Source organism: Salvelinus alpinus, chromosome 14 (assembly GCF_045679555.1).
Source record: "Salvelinus alpinus chromosome 14, SLU_Salpinus.1, whole genome shotgun sequence".
Classification (NCBI taxonomy): Eukaryota; Metazoa; Chordata; class Actinopteri; order Salmoniformes; family Salmonidae; genus Salvelinus; species Salvelinus alpinus.
Window position 1 is genome coordinate 17,244,144 of NC_092099.1, and position 23,552 is coordinate 17,267,695.

General features: G+C 42.1%; 2 protein-coding genes across 4 annotated transcripts; one reads left to right on the plus strand and one right to left on the minus strand.

The window, feature by feature from the left end:
• The first annotated feature begins 1,329 nt into the window (after window positions 1–1,329).
• On the plus strand, window positions 1,330–7,835 carry LOC139538533 (uncharacterized). Of its 3 annotated transcripts, none has more exons than XM_071340685.1 (5): window positions 1,330–1,630; window positions 3,889–4,040; window positions 4,270–4,408; window positions 4,540–4,694; window positions 6,813–7,835. In XM_071340685.1, exons 2-5 carry the CDS (start codon window positions 3,948–3,950, stop codon window positions 6,975–6,977), a joined length of 552 nt encoding a protein of 183 aa, XP_071196786.1. In that variant the 5' UTR covers window positions 1,330–1,630; window positions 3,889–3,947; the 3' UTR covers window positions 6,978–7,835. The 3 variants fall into 3 exon arrangements, with proteins under 3 accessions (XP_071196786.1, XP_071196783.1, XP_071196785.1); XM_071340682.1 differs by lacking the exon at window positions 1,330–1,630 and adding an exon at window positions 2,938–3,181; XM_071340684.1 differs by lacking the exons at window positions 1,330–1,630; window positions 6,813–7,835 and adding exons at window positions 2,938–3,181; window positions 4,980–5,239.
• A 118-nt stretch (window positions 7,836–7,953) lies between these two features.
• LOC139538534 (transmembrane protein 50B-like) lies at window positions 7,954–20,745 on the minus strand. Its single transcript, XM_071340686.1, has 7 exons — window positions 20,608–20,745; window positions 19,639–19,950; window positions 14,116–14,225; window positions 13,953–14,020; window positions 12,206–12,298; window positions 11,246–11,303; window positions 7,954–10,833 (listed from the first exon to the last, which is right to left on the minus strand). Exons 2-7 carry the CDS (start codon window positions 19,735–19,737, stop codon window positions 10,788–10,790), a joined length of 474 nt encoding a protein of 157 aa, XP_071196787.1. The 5' UTR covers window positions 19,738–19,950; window positions 20,608–20,745; the 3' UTR covers window positions 7,954–10,787.
• Window positions 20,746–23,552: the final 2,807 nt, after the last annotated feature.

The window sequence follows — 23,552 nt, forward strand, 5'->3', positions numbered from 1 at the left end:
AACTCGTCAGTCTATTCTTGTTCTGAGAAATGAAGGCTATTCCATGCGAGATATTGCCAAGATACTGAAGATCTCGTACAACGCTGTGTACTACTCCCTTCACAGAACAGCGCAAACTGGCCCTAACCAGAATAGAAAGAGGAGTGGGAGGCCCCGGTGCACAACTAGGCACAACTAAGTACATTAGAGTGTCTAGTTTGAGAAACAGATGCCTCACAAGTCCTCAACTGGCAGCTTCATTAAATAGTACCCGCAAAACACCAGTCTCAATGTCAACAGTGAAGAGGCGACTCCGGGATGCTGGCCTTCTAGACAGAGTTGCAAACAAAAAGCCATATCTCAGACTGGCCAATAAAAATAAAATATTAAGATGGGCAAAATAATACAGACACTGGACAGAGGAAGATTGTAAAAAAGTGTTATGGACAGACTAATCTAAATTTGAGGTGTTCAGATCACAAAGAAGAACATTTGTGATATGCAGAAAAAATGAAAAGATGCTGGAGGAGTGCTTGACACCATCTGTCAAGCATTGTGGAGGCAATGTGATGGTCTGGGGGTGCCTTGTTGGTGGTAAAGTGGGAGATTGTACAGGGAAAAAGGGATCTTGAAGAAGGAAGGCTATCTTCTCCATTTTGCAAGGCCAAGCCATACCCTGTGGACAGTGTTTAATTGGAGCCAATTTCCTCCTACAACAGGATAATGACCCAAAGCACAGCTACAAACTATGCAAGAACTATTTAGGGAAGAAACAGTCAGCTGGTATTCTGTCTATAATGGAGTAGCCAGCACAGTCACCGGACCTCAACCCTATTGAGCTGTTGTGGGAGCAGCTTGACCGTAAGAAGTGCCCATCAAGCCAATCCAATTTGTGGGAGGTGCTTCAGGAAGCAGGAAGCAATCTCTTCAGATTACCTCAACAAATTGACAAGTAGAATGCCTCAAGTCTGCAATGCTGTAATTGCTGCAAATGGAGGTTTCTTTGACGAAAGCAAAGTTTGAAGGACACAATTATTATTTCAATTCAAAATCATTATTTATAGCCTTGTCAACGTCCTGAATATATTTCCTATTCATTTTGCAACTAATTTCATGTATGTTTTCATGGAAAACAAGGACATTTCTAAGTGTCCCCAAACTTTTGAACGGTAGAGTATATATATATTTAACTGATATGCTGCCGACTATTAGGCAGTGAGCAGGTTGTTACTGAGTTAGTGAATGAATGTTGGGGAGGGCCAGAGGGGTGTGTGCGTTGAGAGCACTGGTTGAGAGTTCTGCAGCAGTGGCAGTTGAGTCATGGAGACAGCACAGCACGCGAGCGCGCGCAGCGTGACAACGTTTGACCAGTTGTTGGTCGGCTATTTACATTGGTCGATACACCCTTTTTCCATAAAACATATTAACGCGCTAGAACTGATATAACTGCGACAAGGCATTGGGAAATAACTTTAGGCGCACTAGATCTCTTTAGAGAAATTCGCTCAGAGGTGGTTTAAAGTAAACGTCTACTTTTCTTATGGATAACCGTATCAAGCGAAGTGTTTTACTCATGTTCAGTTCTAGGGTCTAGTTTTAGGGTCTGGAGCGCTATGGAAGTATGGAACTCCCTCGTGTGCTTCTGTTATAGGTAAAAGTTCACAATGAAAATTACATTAAATGTGGAGAATGATAGGCTACATTTGCACCTGTTAGCCATCAAGTAGGTTATTAATTTATATGCCATTGTAGGCTACTGTAGCCTACCATTTGATACAGTACAATACATATTCTGAATTGACGATATCACTGGAATCATTGCAAATCAATTTGTGCCACTTGTGTAGCCTACCTGGAGCTGGCAAACGAATTTAATAACTTGCCTATAACTCCATTTTTTTGTTGTAGCCTTGTGTTATTATGCAATTGTTAATGGCCATGTTTAGTTAATTAAATAGGAAGTTATCGATTGTGATCACGATCACAGCTCTATCGCGAAGGTATCATTCTCCACATTTAATGTCAGTTTAATATTGGACTTTTCCATGAAATTAGATGTTGGCCTTCAGGGGCTACAGGCTACCTGCATCTAGCTCAGCAAACCATGGCAAAGTTTAATTGCAATTTTAGCCAGTAGCCTCTGCCTATTGAAATAACAAGTCAATCTCGAAAATAGGCAATTTATTATGGTTTGTAGTTTAAGATCTGGCACACAATGAAGGCACAACTGCCAGAAAATAGCCTAACATTTGTTTTTTGAGATCCTCTGTCCAACTTTCATCATTCAAACTATCCTGTTGGATTTATCTATAGTTATGCAGATGCACAATTTTTTATTCATTTAATAAGCAATAAGTCACGAGGGGTTGTGGTATATGACCAATATAGAGCTAAGGGCTGTTCTTACGCACGACACAGCCCTATATACCACAGCCACATATATTATGCGTTATTGCTATTATAAACTGGTTACCAACGTACCAACGTAATTAGAGCAGTAAAAATAAATGGTTGAATAGTGGACTGTGTACCATGGGAATCACTTTTTACTATTCTAATTATATTGTTAACCAGTTTATAGCAATAAGGCTCCACAGGGGTTTGTAGTACATGTTGAAAGAACAGCCCTTAGCCGTGGTATATTGGCCATATACCACACCTCCTAGGGCCTTATTGTTTAATCATAGCAGTCAAAACAAGTTACATCGACATCCATTGATGGAAAATGATCTGGAGAGTTTAATAAGGGCGATTTATCTTTTCTCTTGCGAAATATTCTTAAACTTGCAATAATTATTATTTAGATGGAAAACCGAATTTTACTCCCTTTAAAAATGGCGTAGACATTCCTTATTTATTAGCTCGATAACGTTACGGAATAGGGTTTCATGGATGACTCAGGAAACTCCGCTCTTGCTGCCAAACTATTTTGGGGGGTATTTTTCAGGCCTGGTGGGCGGGTTTTCCGGGGTTATTGGGCTAGAGTTTTCCTGGACTTGGCAACACCGCTTCCCGGTCGTAGCTGTGTTGAAGTGACGTGAACAGTTTTTCTCAATTGCACGTAGGTTTCGCTATAATGCTAGTCACAATGTAGTGATGTATAAGATTATGTTGCCGTCGCATACAGCTCATTGATCGAATAAAATGTTGTGTCTGAAATGTGTTTTGTCGTTTTGGACTCTCTGTCAAGTCATCAAACAAGGTAAAACATGTTTCTCCCTTGGATTATTCCTCACTCTTTATTTTCGATTTGAAGGCTAGGCTACTCTTATTCGTGTTTGTGAGTAGCTAGTAAGCATGCTATGACTTCCTTATCTATCATAAAATCATGAACATGTTATTATACTAGCTATAACTGCCGATAGACATTCCTGAATGTATTAGATTTCACGTAGCAGACAATACCAACCTGGCTGCAACACTGTTTTTGGGTGATGGGATAATTTTTCTTGTGTTAAAGGCACATTTTAGCAATGATGGTGAATTACAGGTGGTGTGCTCAGTCAGAACATATCCCAGAACGTTCTGCCACTTTTCCTGATCATGTGACCAGAGACACTGACACATGCACTGATGAACATAGGCCTGTGGGTCTATCAAACAATATCCTGTTGGGTCTATCAAACAACTGATCCGTTACCATCCTGTTGTGGATTCTTGGTAGATGGTGTGTGTCTGGGTTCCGGGAAGGGAACCGCACCTCAGCCATCTGAGCCTGTAGCCATGGGAACGGATCAGTTCACTTCACTCCTGATAAACTTGATACAATTGGAGCTGACCTGCTTTATTTCATGTCCAAGGCTTTCTCTGCTACATCAGAAGGCCAGCACACTGGAAGAAGTGTGGTTTGGTTAGAAAGCTTGATCAACTGTATTTATAATCATGTTTTCACCACCCTTCTTTCTCTAGCCCACCCAGCTGATTCCTGCAGCCCTGTAGTCCAGATAAAACCCCAGGCAGGATCCCTGATGGTCAACATTGGGAAAAATTGTCTCTGGGATGAACATGGGGACCATTGTCATTACGTGGTCAACTACGGTAGAGAGGGGGAGAAGCTCGAAGTGAGTAGTATGGGTAGCCAGGCCTTTTATCCAACGCAGCACTGAAACACCTAATTCATCCAAGGTCTTGGCAATTATTTGGCAGGATATCTGGTATTTTAGTGCTGGAACAAAAAGCCTGCTCACCCTGCATCTCTGTAGGACTAGGTTTGGTGACAACCACTGCTGTAAGGTGATATGTGTGGTCAGAGATGAGTTGATGTGCCTTTCTCTACTCTTGTTTTACCAGGAGTATGTCTCCAAATCCCCTAAGACCCTCCGAGGTCTGGAGATTGGGGGGAGGTACTGTGTACAGGTCCGCTATGTCTGTTACCACAACCCCTTGGGAACCTCTAGCCCCCTACAGTGTGTATCCATCCCAGAGTCAGGTGAGGCTCAACCAGTTTTTCTTTGTACGAGTTGACTTGCCATTAGTATAATCTTATCCTCTGTTAACACTTCACCAAGTAACTAATTATGCCAGCTTTCTCTCTTGCTATTTCTTTATCTTCCTGTACAGAAAGGACAAGGCATACCAGGATTGTGGCTATCAGTGTGACCCTTACCATCCTTTTGGGATTCTTGGTAGTTGGCCTTGCGTTCATCTACAGGCACCATGAGAAAATTAAACAGTTCCTTCGACCCCCACTACAGCTACCAGACCACTATCGTGAGGTACATCTATGTCCTGTGAAACAAAATGTTTCATGTGATAACAGGATCTAGTCATCAGGGTATATGTAAACTCAGCAAAAAAATAAATGTCCTCTCACTGTCAACTGCGTTTATTTTCAGCAAACTTAACATGTGTAAATATTTGTATGAACAAAACAAGATTCAACAACTGAGACATAAACTGAACAAGTTCCACAGACATGTGACTAATAGAAATTGAATGTGTCCCTGAACAAATGGGGGATCAAATCAAAAGTAACAGTCAGTATCTGCTTTGGCCACCAGCTGCATTATGTACTGCAGTGCATCTCCTCCTCATGGACTGCACCAGATTTGCCTGTTCTTGCTGTGAGATGTTACCCCACTCTTCCACCAAGGCACCTGCAAGTTCCCGGACATTTCTGGGGAGAATTACCCTAGCCCTCACCCTCCGATCCAACAGGTCCCAGACGTGCTCAATGGGATTGAGATCCGGGCTCTTCGGTGGCCCTGGCAGAACACTGACATTCCTGTCTTGCAGGAAATCCCGCACAAAACGAGCAGTATGGCTGGTGGCATTGTCATGCTGGAGGGTCATGTCAGGATGAGCCTGCAGGAAGGGCACCACATGAGGAGGATGTTTTCCCTGTAACGCACAGCATTGAGATTGCCTGCAATGACAACAAGCTCAGTCCGATGATGCTGTGACACACCGCCCCCAGACTATGGACCCACCACCTCCAAATCGATCCTGCTCCAGAGTGCAGGCCTCGGTGTAACGCTTATTCCTTCAACGATAAACGCGAATCCGACCTTCACCCCTGGTGAGACAAAACCGCGACTCGTCAGTGAAGAGCACTTTTTTGCCAGTCCTGTCTGGTTCAGCGACGGCGGCTTTGTACCTTTAGGTGACGTTGTTGCCGGTATGTCTGGTGAGGACCTGCCTTACAACAGGCCTACAAGCCCTCAGTCCAGCCTCTCTCAGCCTATTGCGGACAGTCTGAGCACTGATGGAGGGATTATGCGTTCCTGGTGTAACTTGGGCAGTTGTTGTTGCCATCCTGTACCTGTCCCGCAGGTGTGATGTTCGGATGTACCGATCCTGTGCAGGTGTTGTTACACGTGGTCTGCCACTGCGAGGACGATCAGCTGTCTGTCCTGTCTCCCTGTAGCGCTGTCTTAGGCATCTCACAGTACAGACATTGCAATTTATTGCCCTGGCCACATCTGCAGTCCTCATGCCTCCTTGCAGCATGCCTAAGGCATGTTCACACAGATGAGCAGGGACCATAGGCATCTTTCTTTTGGTGTTTTGTCAGTCAGTAGAAAGGCCTCTTTAGTGTCCTAAGTTTTCATAACTGTGACCTTAATTGCCTACCGTCTGTAAGCTGTTAGTGTCTTAACGACCGTTCATTAATTGTTTATGGTTCATTGAAAAAGCATGGGAGCAACAGTGTTTACAATGAAGATCTGTGAAGTTTGTTGTATTTTTACAAATTATCTTCGAAAGACAGGGTCCTGAAAGTTACTTTTTCTGCTGTTTATATATCTCAATATTCTTTCATTCCCCTCTAACACCTATTATTTAGTGTGAGACACCTATTAAATGGAACTCCCCTGCTTAAATAAAATAAGTTACCTTGTCCGAGCCAGAATGTCCCATAGGGCAGGAGCCCATCTCCTGTTTCTGTAGTGTGAGGCACCTTGATGTACAAGTATTTTTTTTAATTTTATTTAACTAGGCAAGTCAGTTAAGAACAAATTCTTATTTACAAAGACAGCCTACCAGAAGGCAAAAGGCCTTCTGCAGGGATGGGGACTAGGATTTAAAAAATATATATATGAAAACACACATCACGACAAGAGAGACACCACAACACTACATGAGAGACCTAAGACAACATAGCATGGCAGCAACACATGAAAACACAGCATGGTAGCAACACATCGTAGCAGCACAAAACATGGTACAATTATTATTGGGCACAGAGAACAGCACAAAGGGCAAGAAGGGAGAGGCAACAATACATCACACGAAGCAGCCACAACTGTCAGTGAGTGTCCATGATTGAGTCTTTAAAGTAGCTTACATCCCCTGGGCTAAACGCTAACAACTTTCATGATTGGTTCATTTTCCAGTACCTATCAGGGTACTTCCCCCAGCAGTGCCTGTCCATCACAAGAACAACCAGGGCCTGTGAAGAAAGCCATGATCTCATCTCCATCGTCTGCTGTGAAGAGGACCAGTCTGACAGAACAGGACTAGCTCGCCTACTGAACTGGAGTCATCCTCTGGCCCTTTAGATCATTACCAATGATCCATTGATCCTGTGACTTCAGACAAGACATGAGCATTTCACACTCACTGGGATTTTAGATGAACTTGATAGCGTCAGTAGATTAACTGTAGTAGGCCTATCTGACTGTTTACACTCCGAAGCCCCTGCTTGCATCAGCTGCAAACATTGCGTTTGATCAAAAGGTAACTATTTTACAAGAATCTGGTAACTTCTCTAGGCATGTTAGTATGCTCTGCTGCAGAGGACAGAGACAGGTGCATATGGCTCACTAATTAGACCTACCCAGTAATGATTCATTTGATAATAATGTGTCATCAGGTCATCCAGCTTAAGACAGAAGCACTTTATTAAAAAGTCATTTGACATGTGTCCTTGGGCCAGGACTTTCATTTAACATTTTTGGCTGTTTAGTAATGGGATTACTATGTTCAACTGTGTATATATCACACTATTTCTTCAGTTTTTTTACTGAACATATTAGACAAGTACTAGTAGCAAGGTTAAGGCACATATTGTAATTCACTAATCAATGAAATTACATTTTGAGGTATACATGGTCAAAAGTTGGCTGAGGGGCTGTATTAAAATGAAAACAGACATAGAACAAGTTCTTGAGACTTATCTATGCTTGCACTTTATATGAAAATTTACCTCTAGCATTATATTGATTGAACGTATTAACTTTTTTTGTATTCCTTTATGCTGAAACTGTTAAAGTCAAGGTGAAATTGGAAAAGTGTGTGTTACATTGACTTTTGTTTGACTGTAAAAATGAATATTCTACGTTGATGTGAAAGTGCCAGGGCTTTGACCCACAAATTATTTAATACTGGGTTTAAATAAATGAACACAGCCATTTTGATATGTTGCCTCAATTTCTCTTCCTGTTTTCTAGCATGAACAAGCAATGTAGACTAGAATAACTCACAACCACATTTATCAACATACATGCAATTCAACATAACATAAAACATCCAAACTTTACATTTAAAATGTTTTTTTTTATTGAAGCAGATTACGTGACCATTTATTCCACGTCTGTCGTTAAATTTGAACAGAGGAAGTCAATGATCAAGGACAGAGAACTACTACAAAACGCTTGATGAATCAGTACCCCGTAACACTTCCCCTTTTAACAAATTGAAAGTGGTTATTTTTTGGGGGGGGGTATAATAGCATATATAACCCATTGAAACACTTCATAATGACCTCTCATTCACTGGTTGTAGCTCATTCACATCCAGATCGACAGATTAATGTCATGAGCATTGGATGCTTAGCAGACAACATGAAAAATTCAGATAAGTCAAAAGTCATCTGTGTTTACTTCTCTTGGAAGTCAATAACCAACCAATCACGCTGCATCTGTCAATGCTACTTAAAAATACTTAAAAAAAATTCACACCTAAAATTCCTTCTGTTAAATTTAGCTACTTTGGGGACGGAGTTTTTTTATTTAATCAACTTCCTCCAGCTAGAGGAAGTTGATTTCAGCCCGTATCTGGTCAGCTACTCACCACCAGACAAAAACATTATCTCCAGCTACCGAGCTCCAGTTTACAGACCGCGATCAGCCATATTCATCCACCTCTAGGTCAACACTGACCTGACGCCAAATCCTTATAATAATGCCTTCCAAATTTGTTCCCTTTCTAAAAAATACATAGCTAGCACAGCCCTGGTGCTTCAGATTGACATGTCTTTTTTTTTTTTAACAGGTGAAGGAGGGTGAGAACCAGGGCAGTCTGACTCACATGGCTGCTAAATGGAACAGCTATCACACAAAGGGGATGAGGTAGTCGATAGCAACACTAGAAAAAGGAGCCACCTGTCTACTACCATACATGCTTGACCCTTTTCTTCAGCTATTGGCGTAAATGGTTATTACGGAGCTGATACGTCCCAGCATGCTTTGGGCTGGCTGATGCAAACTGCTAATGTGACTGACATCATGCACATACCCTTCTTTATCTACTTAAGCATTTTTAAGATGCAGGATAGGCCCGCTATAGCACAATCTGTGGGGTAGTAGTGTAGTATACGTAATAGTATGGGATTCAGATGCAGGATCTCACTGTACCTAAACTAGTGCTATTTTGGATGAGAATTCGATTTGTAGAATACAGAAACATTGTTTAAATGGGCGAGGGGAACTTTGCTATGATAACGACGACCGTTAAAAGATTACCTTTGTTCATATAAAGATACTTGTCACTTTCTGAAAGGAACGACGATAGAAAAAATGCTTCGGACCTCTAAAAAAACAGACTTCAAAAATGACGAATCCTGAGACAGAACGACAGCTACCCCATTTAAAACAAACAGGAACTGATCGTAGTTTGAAGCAGACAAATTTCCCATAAACGCTTTGCTTAAAATATATATGGCTTCCCATAAACGCTTTGATATAATCCAGTGCATGTGATAAAAGTGATAGATAACAACTTGCTAAAATAGAATTTAGAGCAGATCAATCAAAAAGCTTTGTTCCCAGTGATAACATGTGCTCTTATTAGAGGTCTCCACCTGTACCCGAATACCAGACACCCGATCCCGGGACCATCAAGAATTCTAAATATCACGGGTCTTAGTCGGATCTAATGGTCATGGGTATGTGTCAATTTTAAGTGACTTGACCGGTGGGGGTCCCACCGGTGGGGTACCGATCCGTACGCGACTGCTGCAGGAGAGAGAAAACGAGAAATTGTATAATTTATGCTGCTGCTCTGGCTTTTCATAATATTGGAGCGTGAAGCTTGTTGTTGTTGGCCAATCATAAGTCATCAATGCAGCAATAGGCTACAGTCATAGAGCCTCCGTGTGGCAAAGGTTAGGAGATATCTAAATCAATGGAAGATGGAATTAAAATGACGGAATTAAAAGGTGAAGGATAGCTACAATGACCTAGAATCAACAGGTAGGCTGCTACTTAATATTCTGAATGGAGTTGTAGTTTAACTGTTTAGGACGAGAAAGGGCATGCAGCCTCAATTAGCTTAGCTAGCTGGATAGCTAGCTAAGCTAGCATATGTAACCAACTTTTGGTTGGTTGCGGTCTGTTGTCTCTCTCTCACTCCTCCACGTCATCACTCGCTCACTCACAGTAGCCACGAACACACAGCACTGGATCTGGATCTGACCAGGTCTATACGGAACAGGTCTCTATATTAAAAAAAACTAAATTATGCATATCGGGTCCGGGTAGAAAATCCCCAGGTCCAACTTTTTGGACACGTGAAGGCCTCTAGCTCTTACAATATATGTATTTACATAAATAAACAATATTTGGGAGATGGTAAATCACTTGAGGGTAAAACAATAATACTTCAGAGGTGCTCTGGAATATGGGGGTGATAAATATGAAACCAATGTCATGATTACATTTGACAAAGTGTGAATTTTCCCACCGTCTATCAACATACAGCGTTACGACACTGTAAAACTGTTTTAGTCAAAAGCATAAATCTAATGTCCAGTATGTGAATATGGCTGAACTTCAGGGCCCAGTTATGGAAGGGTACCTCTAAGGAATGCCAATCTAAGACATTATAATTCCTCTAATCAAGACTACATGAAAGATAAGCGGAGAAAAAGAATTGCCTATACTCGGCAGAGGCTAGTTTGACACAGTACATTACTCCAATGTTCATAGGTAGGCGTATAATGGTAATACATATGCTACTATATTGAACATTGTAGATGAGAGCTGAGTGGTATTAGTCAGTTGGCCTTGACTCTGGTAAAAACAACGATAGTACCCCAGCGAGTGAGTGTGTGTGTGTGTTGGGGTTAGGGATGTACTATGCAGAGAGCTCTAAGCCCACAAATCCTCGGTTCGTCCAAACTTGTAGACCAGCGTGCTATAAAAAAACAAAACAAAAAGAGAGCAACACGTAAGCTTTTCAGATTGTACTTTCAAAGTGTCCATAATATACCTGCAGTAATCGTGGAATGATAGTTTTGGACAATCATTTTTGTGGTCCACTGTAGATCAGTTGGTAGAGCATGGCTCTTGCAACGCCAGGATAGTGGGTTTGATTCCCAGTACCACCCATACGTAAAAAATTTATGAACATGACTAAAAGTCGATTTGGATAAAAACGTCTGCTAAATGGCAAATATTACTGATCTGGCCCAAAAAACTGCATCCTGATGAAAGGGCACTTAGTTACTCTCATTTCCTGGTTTCTTCTTGTCTGACAATAGAGTGATACGTAACACCAGACAAGGTCCATCAAACTACACTTTTATCAACGTCTTTGGCGTACTTACCTGAAAAATATCAGAGCATTCTGAAAGAACACTGCCAGTCCTGGATACACGTCTTTCTCTACAAAGAAAAAGGGGGAGGGGGGAGAGAGAAAAAGGCCATTAGTATAAAAACGCATCACAGCAGGAACATTAGAAAAATGAAAGACGTTGGCAAAAAAATAAGAGAGCTGGACAGCACATAAAGACCAACTACTGAAACCCATTTCAACCCCAGGCTGATAGAAAATTACACATGGCTTACCGGAAAATATTATTTCGATTCTTCAAAAGATAATACCTTCCTAGTCAAACCATTTAATCAAGAGCAGGGGAGGATCTCAGCCTCCTCCAACCTGACGAAAAGCAATATGGAATACGGAGGTAATGAGCTCTAAATATAGATTATACTACCATACCACTACCTCCACCATCTGAATTAATAACAGAGAGAGGGACTTTTCTATTCTGTAGCCAGTCCCAACAGGGTGAACAGGAGAGATAATGAAGGGTTGTACTGTTCAGGTGTAAGACTGTGACCAGAAATAATGACTGAAAAGGATGAAGTCAGGAAATATGGTGGCTGATGGCGGTGGTTGCTAACGTGGAATACTGCGGGAGAAGAAGAAGTGGGGGACTGCAGAGCACAAGGGAGAGACTGTAAAAGAGGAGTTAGTGTCATGGTGATTGAAACCAACCATCCAGAGTGAATGTGGGCAAATGGGTTTCAGCTCTATCTCACTATCTGTGGCAGGATGATGAGGTTGTGTTGTGTGTATCAGTGCATCAGATACAGGGGAAGACTCATCAGCAATTAGAGAGTCAGCAGCACTTTGGCCAACTAACCAGTAATTACACCTCTCTGGACACACACAAGTCAGGAAAAGGGAGAAAGGTCATTCAGGCTGGACTTTTAGGGGCTTTGTAAAAGAGAGACAGAAAACCCAGAAGAAAGAGCAGGAGAGAGAAAGTAACATGACTCACTGGGAACCACATATCCTCCAAACAGGATCCAGATGGAAGCGATGAGGGAGCCGAACATCATCAAGAAACCGATGAACAGCCAAAGACGAGCTCCTGCAGAGACAGCCGCAAGGAAAGCCTCCACTCAACATGATAAATATACAACTGCCTTTTATCTTACAAGGAAAAGTAGTATCGGCTATCAGCCAAGTATCATCCCTAAAACGTAGACATAAACACACAGTAACATTCTTGACATATGTAGCCATAGATATTAGAGGTCGACCGATTAATCGGAATGGCCGATTAATTAGGGCCGATTTCAAGTTTTCATAACAATCGTTAATCTGCATTTTTGGACACCGATTATGGCCGATTACATTGCACTCCACGAGGAGACTGCGTGGCAGGCTGACTACCTGATATGCGAGTGCAGCAAGGAGCCATGGTAAGGTGCTAGCTAGCATTAAACGTATCTTATAAAAAACAATCACTCTTAACATAATAACTAGTTAAACTAGTAATATCATCAACATGTGTAGTTATCTAGCTTGTCCTACGTTGCATATAATCGATGTGGTGCCTGTTAATTTATCATTGAATCACAGCCTACTTCGCCAAACGGGTGATTGAAAAAGCGCATTTGCGAAAAAAGCACTGTCGTTGCACCAATGTGTACCTAACCATAAACATCAATGCTTTCTTAAAATCAATACACAAGTATATATTTTTAAACCTGCATATTTAGATAATATTGGCTACTAACATGAATTTCTTTTAACTAGGAAAATTGTGTCACTTCTCTTGCGTTCCGTGCAAGCAGAGTCAGGGTATATGCAGCAGTTTGGCCGCCTGGCTCGTTGCGAACTGTGTGAAGACCATTTCTTCCTAACAAAGACCGTAATTAATTTGCCAGAATTGTACATAATTATGACATAACATTGAAGGTTGTGCAATGTAACAGCAATATTTAGACTTAGGGATGCCACCCGTTAGATAAAATATGGAACGGTTCCGTATTTCATTGAAAGAATAAACGTTTTGTTTTCGAAATGATAGTTTCCGGATTTGACCATATTAATGACCTAAGGCTCGTATTTCTGTGTGTTATTATATTATAATTAAGTCTATGATTTGATATAGCAGTCTGACTGAGCGGTGGTAGGCAGCAGCAGGCTCGTAAGCATTCATTCAAACCGCACTTTCCTGCATTTGCCAGCAGCATTTCACGGTGCTTCAAGCATCGCGCTGTTTATGACTTCAAGCCTATCAACTCCCGAGATTAGGCTGGCAATACTAAAGTACCAATTTGAACATCCAATAGTCAAAGGTATATGAAATACAAATGGTATAGAGAGAAGTAGTCCTATAATAACTACAACCTAAAACTTCTTATCTGGGAATATTGAAGACTCATGTTAAAAGGAACCACCAGCTTTCATATGTTCTCATGTTCTGAGCAAGGAACTTAAACGTTAGCTTTTTTACATGGCACATATTGCACTTTTACTTTTCTTCCATGTTTCATTATTTATTTGAGACTAAATTGATTTTATTGATGTATTATATTAAGTTGAAATAAGTGTTCATTCAGTATTGTTGTAATAGTCATTATTACAAATATATATATAAAAAATAAAAATAATTTTTAAAAAAATCGGACGATTAATCGGTATCGGCTTTTTTTGGTCCTCCAATAATCGGTATCGGCGTTGAAAAATCTTAATCGGTCGACCTCTAATAGATTTGTATCTCAAGCCAAACCAACCGGTCCTGCCGAAGCAGCCCTCTCCATAGGCATCACCTCGCACCTGGCCATTAGACACTGCATTGATCCTGGAAAAACACACAAAAACACACTGTGTGGGTGCTTGTACTAATACTTACTGTCTGTCTGTCTGTGTCTGTCTGCGTGTGTGTTTGTGTCTCACATGAAGAAGGCTATAGTGGCGAAGACTCCACACGAGTGGAAGGCAGGGTTCATCTCCTGGGTTGTGTAGGACACGGCTGCATCAATAATGATCCACCAACCAGTGAAGAACTGAGAGAGAGAAGAGAGAAAGAAAGAGAAAGAGAAAGAGAGAGGAGACACAGAGAGAGACACAGAGAGAGAGAGAGAGAGACACACAGAGAGAGACACAGAGAGAGAGAGAGAGAGAGAGAGAGACACACAGAGAGAGAGAGAGAGAGACACAGAGAGAGAGACACACAGAGAGAGAGAGAGACACACAGAGAGAGAGAGAGAGAGAGAGAGAGAGAGAGAGAGAGAGAGAGAAAGAGACACACAGAGAGAGAGAGAGAGAGAGAGAGAGAGAGAGAGAAAGAGATATACAGAGAGAGAGAGAGAGAGAGAGAGAGAGAGAGAGAGAGAGAGAGAGAGAGAGACACACCGAGACACAGCAAAAGAGAGAGACAGTGAGAGAGAAACAGAGTTAGTTTAGAGGGAGAAGGGTACAACTAAATAATGTAGGTTTGTAGTTTGCACTGTTCAGATATTCAATTGAAGTCTAACAACTTAGGCTGTATCAAAGTACAAAGAAAACACATTCATTAACACTGCCCCAAAAAAGTGTGCCAAGGCAGAGAGAGAAACATTCTGTACTGTCAGCTTTGTCTTGAAGGGTTTGATGTTTCTCACTAAATGTTCACTGGAATAAAGTTGTCTATCATCCTGCTGTGGCAAACAGCATTTGAATGAAAGCAGAACAGATATTATTTCAGTTTCTTTCTCATTCTTTATTCAAGAACTGCTGCCTGGGGACAACGCTGCCTTGCTGTGCCTAGACACATAGCATTATGTAAATACAACACAGCTCTCAATGTGCTGTTCCATGGTTGACAGAGTTGTCTAGTTACTGTCTGTGTTAGTGTGTGTCTCCAACAGATCTCAGTATTTCCCCATATTCATTTAGAAGCGGTGGACCACCACTGCTAAATCGTTGCCGTCACTCCCCAAAAATATATAATTTACATTTATTCTATATATTTCTGCCGAGACTCACTTTTAAAGGAATAGTGTGAGATTTAAGCCCTTGTTCCATTTAGTCAAAGAAAAGTGGTATCCATGAGTTCATGTCTCTGCATGCCGTTTTGAAGGACGTTATTAGCGTTAGCGCAATGACTGGAAGTCTATGGGAACAGCTAGCATGTAGACATTGCACTAACGCTAGTTAGCAATGGCTCACAAAACTACCTTCAACCTTCACGCAGAGACATAAGATTATGTACCCATACGTTCATCTGACTCTGGGTAAGTAGAAAAAGTGCTTAATTGCTAACATCTCACACTATAGTTTTAAGATCAGTGTGACAAGTTATTTGTAGCAAACAGAGCAAGCAGTGGTGCAAAAGAGAGCCACCATCTGCTCCTCATCATCTCCCTACAGTGCAGTGGCGCACATTCGTTATATTTCAGACGGTGTCAACATAATTACATTTTTATGTATTTTGGAGTAGAATGTCGCTGGACCCCCGCAGCAAAGAGCACGATGCAATATTATCACGATATTATACTTAGGTGCCGATATGATATGTATTGCGATTCGATACTGCAATTTGATTGCAATTTAATATTCCAAACATATTGCTCACACACACACACACATAAACTCAGCAAAAAAAGAAAATGTCCCTTTTTCAGGACCCTGTCTTTCAAAGACAATTCGTAGAAATCCAAATAACTTCACAGATCTTCATTGTAAAGGGATAAAACACTGTTTCCCATGCTTGTTCAATGAACCATAAACAATTCATGAACATGCACCTGTGGAACGGTCGTTAAGACACTAACAGCTTACAGACGGTAGGCAATTAAGGTCACAGTTATGAAAACTTAGGACACTAAAAAAGGCCTTTCTACTGACTCTGAAAAACACCAATAGAAAGATGCCCAGGGTCCCTGCTCATCAGCGTGAACGTGCCTTAGGCTTGCTGCAAGGAGGCCACGTGTAACAACACCTGCACAGGATCGGTACATCCGAACATCACACCTGCGGGACAGGTACAGGATGGCAACAACAACTCCCCGAGTTACACCAGGAACGCACAATCCCTCCATCAGTGCTCAGACTGTCCGCAATAGGCTGAGAGAGGCTGGACTGAGGGCTTGTAGGCCTGTTGTAAAGCAGGTTTTCACCAGACATCACCTATAGGTACAAAGCCGCCGTCGCTGGACCAGACAGGACTGGCAAAAAAGTGCTCTTCACTGACGAGTCGTGGTTTTGTTTCACCAGGGGTGATGGTCGGATTCGCGTTTATCGTAGAAGGAATGAGCGTTACACTGAGGCCTGTACTCTGGAGCAGGATCGATTTGGAGGTGGAGGGTCCGTCACGGTCTGGGGCGGTGTGTCACAGCATCATCAGACTGAGCTTGTTGTCATTGCAGCCAATCTCAACGCTGTGCGTTACAGGGAAGACATCCTCCTCCCTCAAGTGGACCCTTCCTGCAGGCTCATCCTGACATAACCCTCCAGCATGACAATGCCACCAGCCATACTGCTCATTCTGTGCGTAATTTCCTGCAAGACAGGAATGTCAGTGTTCTACCATGGCCAGCGAAGAGCCCAGATCTCAATCCCATTGAGCACGTCTAGGACCTGTTGGATCGAAGGGTGAGGGCTAGGGCCATTCCCCCCAGAAAAGTCCAGGAACTTGCAGGTGCCTTGGTGGAAGAGTGGGGTAACATCTCACAGCAAGAACTGGCAAATCTAGTGCAGTCCATGAGGAGGAGATGCACTGCAGTACTTAATGCAGCTGGTGTTAACTGTTACTAACTGTTACTTTCGATTTTCACACCCCCTCCCCTTTGTTCAAGAACACATTTCATTTCTGTTAGTCACATGTCTGCTGAACTTGTTCAGTTTATGTCTGTTGTTGAATCTTATGTTCATACAAATATTTACATTTAATATTTATGTTAAGTTTGCTGAAAATAAACGCAGTTGACGTTTCTTTTTTTGCTGAGTTTATATATATATACACTTTTTTGAAATTGATACTTGGGAGTCAAATAGATATAATATTGTCAAAAATGAATATTGTGATATGAAACTATCCATTTTATTCTTTTTTTTTGCAAATAATTTGCAATTGCCTGAAGGTGTTTTCGAATGAGTAGCTCATCTCTGGCACTCTGAGGTGAATTGTCCACCGCCAACCAAATGACAAAAGGCAGGAGAAAGAACAATGCTGCATTATCCATGCAGGAGGCCATTTCCTACACACTTCTGATAATTGAGAAGAAAACAAGCACCAAGAGAATGCTAGCTGTGTGACGACACTCTCTCTCCAATCAATGTAACTCTGTTTTGATTGCTCTGTGACATGATTCTCACATCTTCTTTCACTTTTTGGTGGCAGATTTCATCTCATAGGCATTGCCTGGACGTGCTAGTTTATTTCTGTACTAGGGCGATTCCCTGTAAAAGATACCTGAGTATGCATCGATCTCTCTTCCACCGCAGACAGCCTGCCACTGTCACATGTGAAACCTGCAGTATCACAGCATCTCAGAGTGGAGAAGCTCAGCCTGGTGCGTCAGCATCTGGATGAAATCCGGGAATTGCAGTATGCTATCAGGTGCGTTGAGGAGGACAACCAGTACCTCAGGATGGAAGTGCGCAGAGTGTGAGAGGAACTGTCCACCACTGTCAATATAAGACATCACCAGGAACCTGCAGAAGGAGCTACAAGATCCAAGGCAGGAATTGGTCAGCCACCACCACCAACTCCTTAATTCCAGTATAAACCTAGGACCCAGTAAACTGTTGAACAAGGACCCATCAACCAACCAAACCATCCAACCAATCCACCAACTCAGCTGACCCCCTCCGCCCCAGTCTCACAGCCTGTGATTGCTCCTACTCCTGCCATCCTCCACAGGCTTGAGAATAAGCCTGACATTGTTTTGATGATGGACCAATGGAAAATAAAAATAAATAAAAAAGGAGTGGTGGCAAAGTTGCATGGCCCACATCTGAGAGAGCCATGGAGCTCCTGACCGTAGCCCAGCTTGGTTCACCGAGCGTTATCATTGTACATACTGGAACCAATGACCTGCATGATCAACAGGAGATGGTGGCCACATCACTTGGGAGGGTGTTGGAGCAGGCCTCTACCACCTTCCCTGATGTGATGATTGTAATATCCACCCTGCTCCGAAGGAGAGATTTTCAACCTGCCACCATCTAGAGGATAAATGCCAGCTTCTCCTGGGACTGTGCTAAATGACCAAATGTAAAATTGGCCCAACTTCCCACCTGTAGTTTGGACTGCCTGCATGATAATGTACATTTGCTCAAAGAGACAGTCCCCACCTTCGCCAGGATGTTGCTCTAGGTGGCCAGTCCACCTCATAGGAGCAGCAGACCAGCAACCAACTCCCTGAGACAAATCAGATGCACGTTTAGACCTGCATCCAGTGCCACCTCACAGAGACTGGAGAACAGCCAGCAATACTGCCCACCACACCACCTTTTACCACTTATCTCCCAGGAACTACATGCAGATACACTGAGCTATGCCCAAGCCATACGCAGTCAGAGGCCCCACACAGAGTTTGGGGCCTCCGCCGGCCACACTGCCCTCCACACCACCCTCTTCAAATCCCCTTACAAACTCCTTCCCATGTTACCAGACCAGGCCTGCCTAAGCACAGCACAACCAGACCAGGCCCACCTCAGCACAGCACATCTAGACCTAGCCCATCACAGCACAGCTCTACCAGGCCCACCTCAACTCAGCTATACAGTACACAGCACCGACTACTACCCTAGGGTCTGGCAAAACACTGTTGAGGGTAGTGCACCACATGATGCAGTACACACCATGTACTCTTCACATCATCAGCCCTCATATGCTGAGAGTTTGGATCTTCATCAGCCACACTGTCCTCCGCATCACCCTCCTCAATTCCCCCACAATCTCCTCCCAGGCTAGGTTTGGTTACCCTCCCTGATCCCATTCCCAGGACAGGCCTGGGACCATAGAAATGAATAGAATGGGCTTGGAAGCTCCTAACCCTAGCAATTGACTGGTAAACTCATGTGTACACTCACAATGGCTTCCTGGTATTGTGATGCAATAATTTCCATGGTATTTAGACATTTTCTATTAATTGATGACGGATTGCCACAGTAATGTGGGATGTTCATTCAAATAATGCTAACTGATGTGGCTCACGCAAAGTATTTTTTGTAACGTCAGTATGTCCATTTTATGTAACATCAATAATGCTTCTTATTTGCTATTTTTCTCCAACATGTCAATATTTACAAGAGGCACTATAGGCAGACAAAAGTTTCATTTATATTTTGTTTGTTCATTCTGTGAGACATTTAAGTTGTGATTTTGCTAATTTAATGTCCATAAATCGCTGGAATCTCCCACTATTGAGTTTTGTTGTTGTATTGCCAGGACATGTGTAGTCACACACACTTCCATGCCCCAGCACTCACCAGGACTCCGGCGACGATGGATGCAAGAGTATTTCTCCTCTCCCCCCAGTCGATGCATTCACACTCTGGCATGCGGAAGTTGTCCAGGAACCCAGCCATCTTCAGCCCTTCTGACCCCTGTGGTCAAACCTTACTGTTGTCTCAGTCAATCTCTAATGTTCCTTAGGTAGGTAGGTAGGTAGGTAGGTAGGTAGGTAGGTAGGCCTCGGACTGTTGACACTGACACAGATGAACGTTAAGCAGTAATCTGCTGTGCTGGTTCTGTACACTTGACTCTCTGGGATTGGTTTGTCAATCAATCGAGTTTGTTTCCTACAAAAACAAGGAGGTAGGATTATTGATTCTGTATCAAACTCCAATATTCACATCAAGCCCCTAACGTTACACTTGATCGAGGTAGGTCTAGAAACTTTCTTGGCCAGCTTCAATATGGTAATCATATTGCACTCTAGGTGGAACTTTCCACACAATGTTTACCTATCCAATCCGTTTTATCCATTGGGGTACATAGCTAGCCATTTAGCAAATACTATTGGCTGTGGGAAGAGCATAGGCAATGTGACAACAATAAGTGCCAGCAAAAGTTAGGTAGTTAGCTAGCTGTTTACAGCAACAGACTAACGTTAGTTAATCTAGATACCGTTATTTAGCTAGCTAGTTAAACCTACAAATGTCAAGATAGCCATGAGTAGCACATTACATTGCGAACTCAACTGCAAAAGAGTGAAATATTGTATTATTTGAATTAACAGAAAAAATAAAAGCTAACAAGGTTTGTTTCATCTATCTATCTAACTGTTAGCTAACTACGTTAACGTTATCAGATAACGTTAGTTATTATTATTTTGCACTGATGCAGTGCCCTGCTCTAGTCCACCTATCCAACAAACAGGCGCTTTCTGGCAAAAAAGTGCGTATACATGTCTTGAATGTAACCAAATTACTCGTAGAAAATATAATTTTGCTCACCTCAATGGCAATGTTTTCAGTTTCATTTAGCTAGCTGTGCTACAACGACGAGGATGAAGCTACGTTGTATCAAGGAAGCGTGCTAACCAATCAAAGTAAGGCAATCACAGCAAAGTGACCAATCCATTTTCGCTTATAGAAAAGTGTACGTAGAGTGTCTTGTGACACAGTAGCTATTCCTGTAAATCCACCATGGCTACTCCTTCCTCCAGTTGTAGATCTATAAGTATTGGAGAGACTACAGAAAGATAGGGAGGGTGTTGAGCCAGCTGATTTGCTCAAATAGTCGTCTGGATACTGTGTATCAGGATTGTGTGGCCATATACACAGACGGTTCAAAATATCCAAGGACAGGAAGTACTGGGTCAGCATTTGTAGCGCAGGAATGTGAGGTGAAAGTCAGGAAACGTCATCTGGCTATATATACAGCGGAGATGACGGGCATACTGTTGGCCTGCCTTGCAGTGAGTGGGTGGAGGAAGTTAAGCCAGAAAGAATAGTTATTTGCTCTGATTCATGTACAGTGCTAAGGGGTCTCCAGTCCTTTATATCACGTAGCAGACAATATCTGCTTTATGAGGTGCTACAAACAGGAGTAAACAAATGGGTATACAGATAATATTTACATGGGTCCCAGCTCATGTGGGAGTGGAGGGGAACGAGGCAGTTGATGTACTGGCTAAACAAGCACTAAGTAGTGGGGATGTTGATGAGGTAGCTTAAATGAGCAAGGCAGAGGCAAAAAGCATGATATGGAGAGTGATGGTGGAGAAATGGCAGGAGCAGTGGAATAGAGATACTAAGGGCAGGCATTTATTTCAAGTACAGAGGTAATTTGGGGAGGGGAGAATGGCAGGAAGGGACAGAAGACAGGAGGCTATATTTACAAGATTAAGAGTGGGACACAGCCAGTTGAATAAGACTTTACATGTGATAGGAAAGCATCCAACAGGAAAATGTGAGTATTGCCAAGAAACAGACAGTAGAGCATGGGGTGGCAGGTAGCCTAGGGGTTAGAGAATTGGACTAGTAATTGAAAGGTTGCAAGATTGAATCCCTGAGCTGACAAGTTAAAAATCTGTCGTTCTGCCCCTGAACAAGGCAGTTAACCCACTAGGCCGTCATTGAAAATAAGAATTTGTTCTTAACTGACTTGCCTAGTTAAATAAAGGGGGGGGGGGGGGAATGTTATTGATACAGTGTGGTCATTATTGGAAGGAAAGAGAGAGGATGAGATTAGTATGAGGGAGAAGGGGATACAGGAAATTAGTTCAAAGAGTATATTGAATAGAACGTCATTAGATATTGTGTTATCTTTTTTAAGAGAAACGGGGCTGGCAGGTAGGATTTAGTTTCTCCCTGTCTCTAGCCCACACTCCAGTACAGTAGGTGGCGGAAATGCACCATAACATTGGATGCCAACCGCCGATAAACCCCACCGAAGAAGAAGAAGTCTTGTGACACTCTTTTCACGCCACTTCGATACAAAGTGATTTCTGTAGTAGGTTAGGAGAGCATTTTCGCTAACCATCACTATTTTCATAATCTTAATATCAGTATTGTAACCTAGTTAGTTCTCAGTGGTTCCCAACCTCTTTCGGTTACTGTTCCACCAACTGGATTTTGCTCTGCCCGGAGTAGCCCTGAAGTACCCCCTCGTGCATTTTACCAGTAAACCTATGATCTCATGAATCTTCTCAAGTACCCCTGGTTGGGAACCACTGTCCTAAACTGCTCCGAAAAAGTCACTTTGGTATCGAAGTGGAGTGAAAATAGTGTTTTCCCTTTGCTTTCAATTGGAGACCCAAACAGCTTTGTCTTTGTTGTATAAAGATGTTTTCTAGTCATGCTAGCACCAGTTCTGGCTTCTTTTATTAAATTTTTTATATCCAGGTTGTCTAGGATATAACATTTCTTGCAAGAGGAACCTGGTTCAACATCAAGGTAGAGTCAACAAAGCTACATGTATTACAAATAAATGAAAACATCCATTACATGTATTGCACATGTATTAATGGGATAGGTGTCCCACTAGCGGAACAACTTCCGGTGAAACTGGAGGCTACGCAATTCAAATAAATAATCATAAAAATTATGGATATTAACCATTTAGGTACATATAAGTGTCTTATATCGGCTGAAAGCTTAAATTCTTGTTAATCTAACTGCACTGTCCGATTTACAGTAGCTATTACAGCGAAAACATGCCATGCGATTGTTTGAGGACGGCGCCCCACATCAAAATATTTTTCCACCGGCACAGGTTTCATACATTCACAAATAACGATTAAATATTCACTTACTTTTTGAAAATCTTCCTCTGATTTGTCATCCAAAAGGTCCCAGCTATAACATGTAGTGTCATTTTGTTAGATAAAATCCTTCTTTATATCCCAAAAAGTCAGTTTAGTTGGCGCCATCGATTTGAGTAATCCACTCGTTCAACATGCAGAGAAAGGAATCCGAAAATCTACCCCTAAACTTTGTTTCAACAAGTCAAAATATGTTTCTATTCACTCCTCAGATACCCTAAAATGTAATCAAACAATAATATTTCTTACAGAAAGAAGTATGTTCAATAGGAAACCGATTTTAGCAGGTGCGCCCTGTTTTTATGGCGCGTGCAAACACGGATTTCCAAGACTGTGTCCCTGTTCTAAAACTGACGTTTCTTATTCGTTTTTGAAGTTACAAGCCTGAAACCTTGAACATAGACTGCTGACACCCTGTGGAAGCCATAGGTGTTGCATCCAGGGAGCTCATTTTCAATATGATCTTTTACTTGCCTTTCTAAGAGGATGGTCTCTCAAAAAACCATTCTGGTTGGTTTTTCTTTGGATTTCCTCCTACCATATCTATTGTGTTATATTCTCCTACATTATTTTAACATTTCTACAAACGTCAAAGAGTTTTCTTTCAAATGGTACCAATTATATGCATATGCT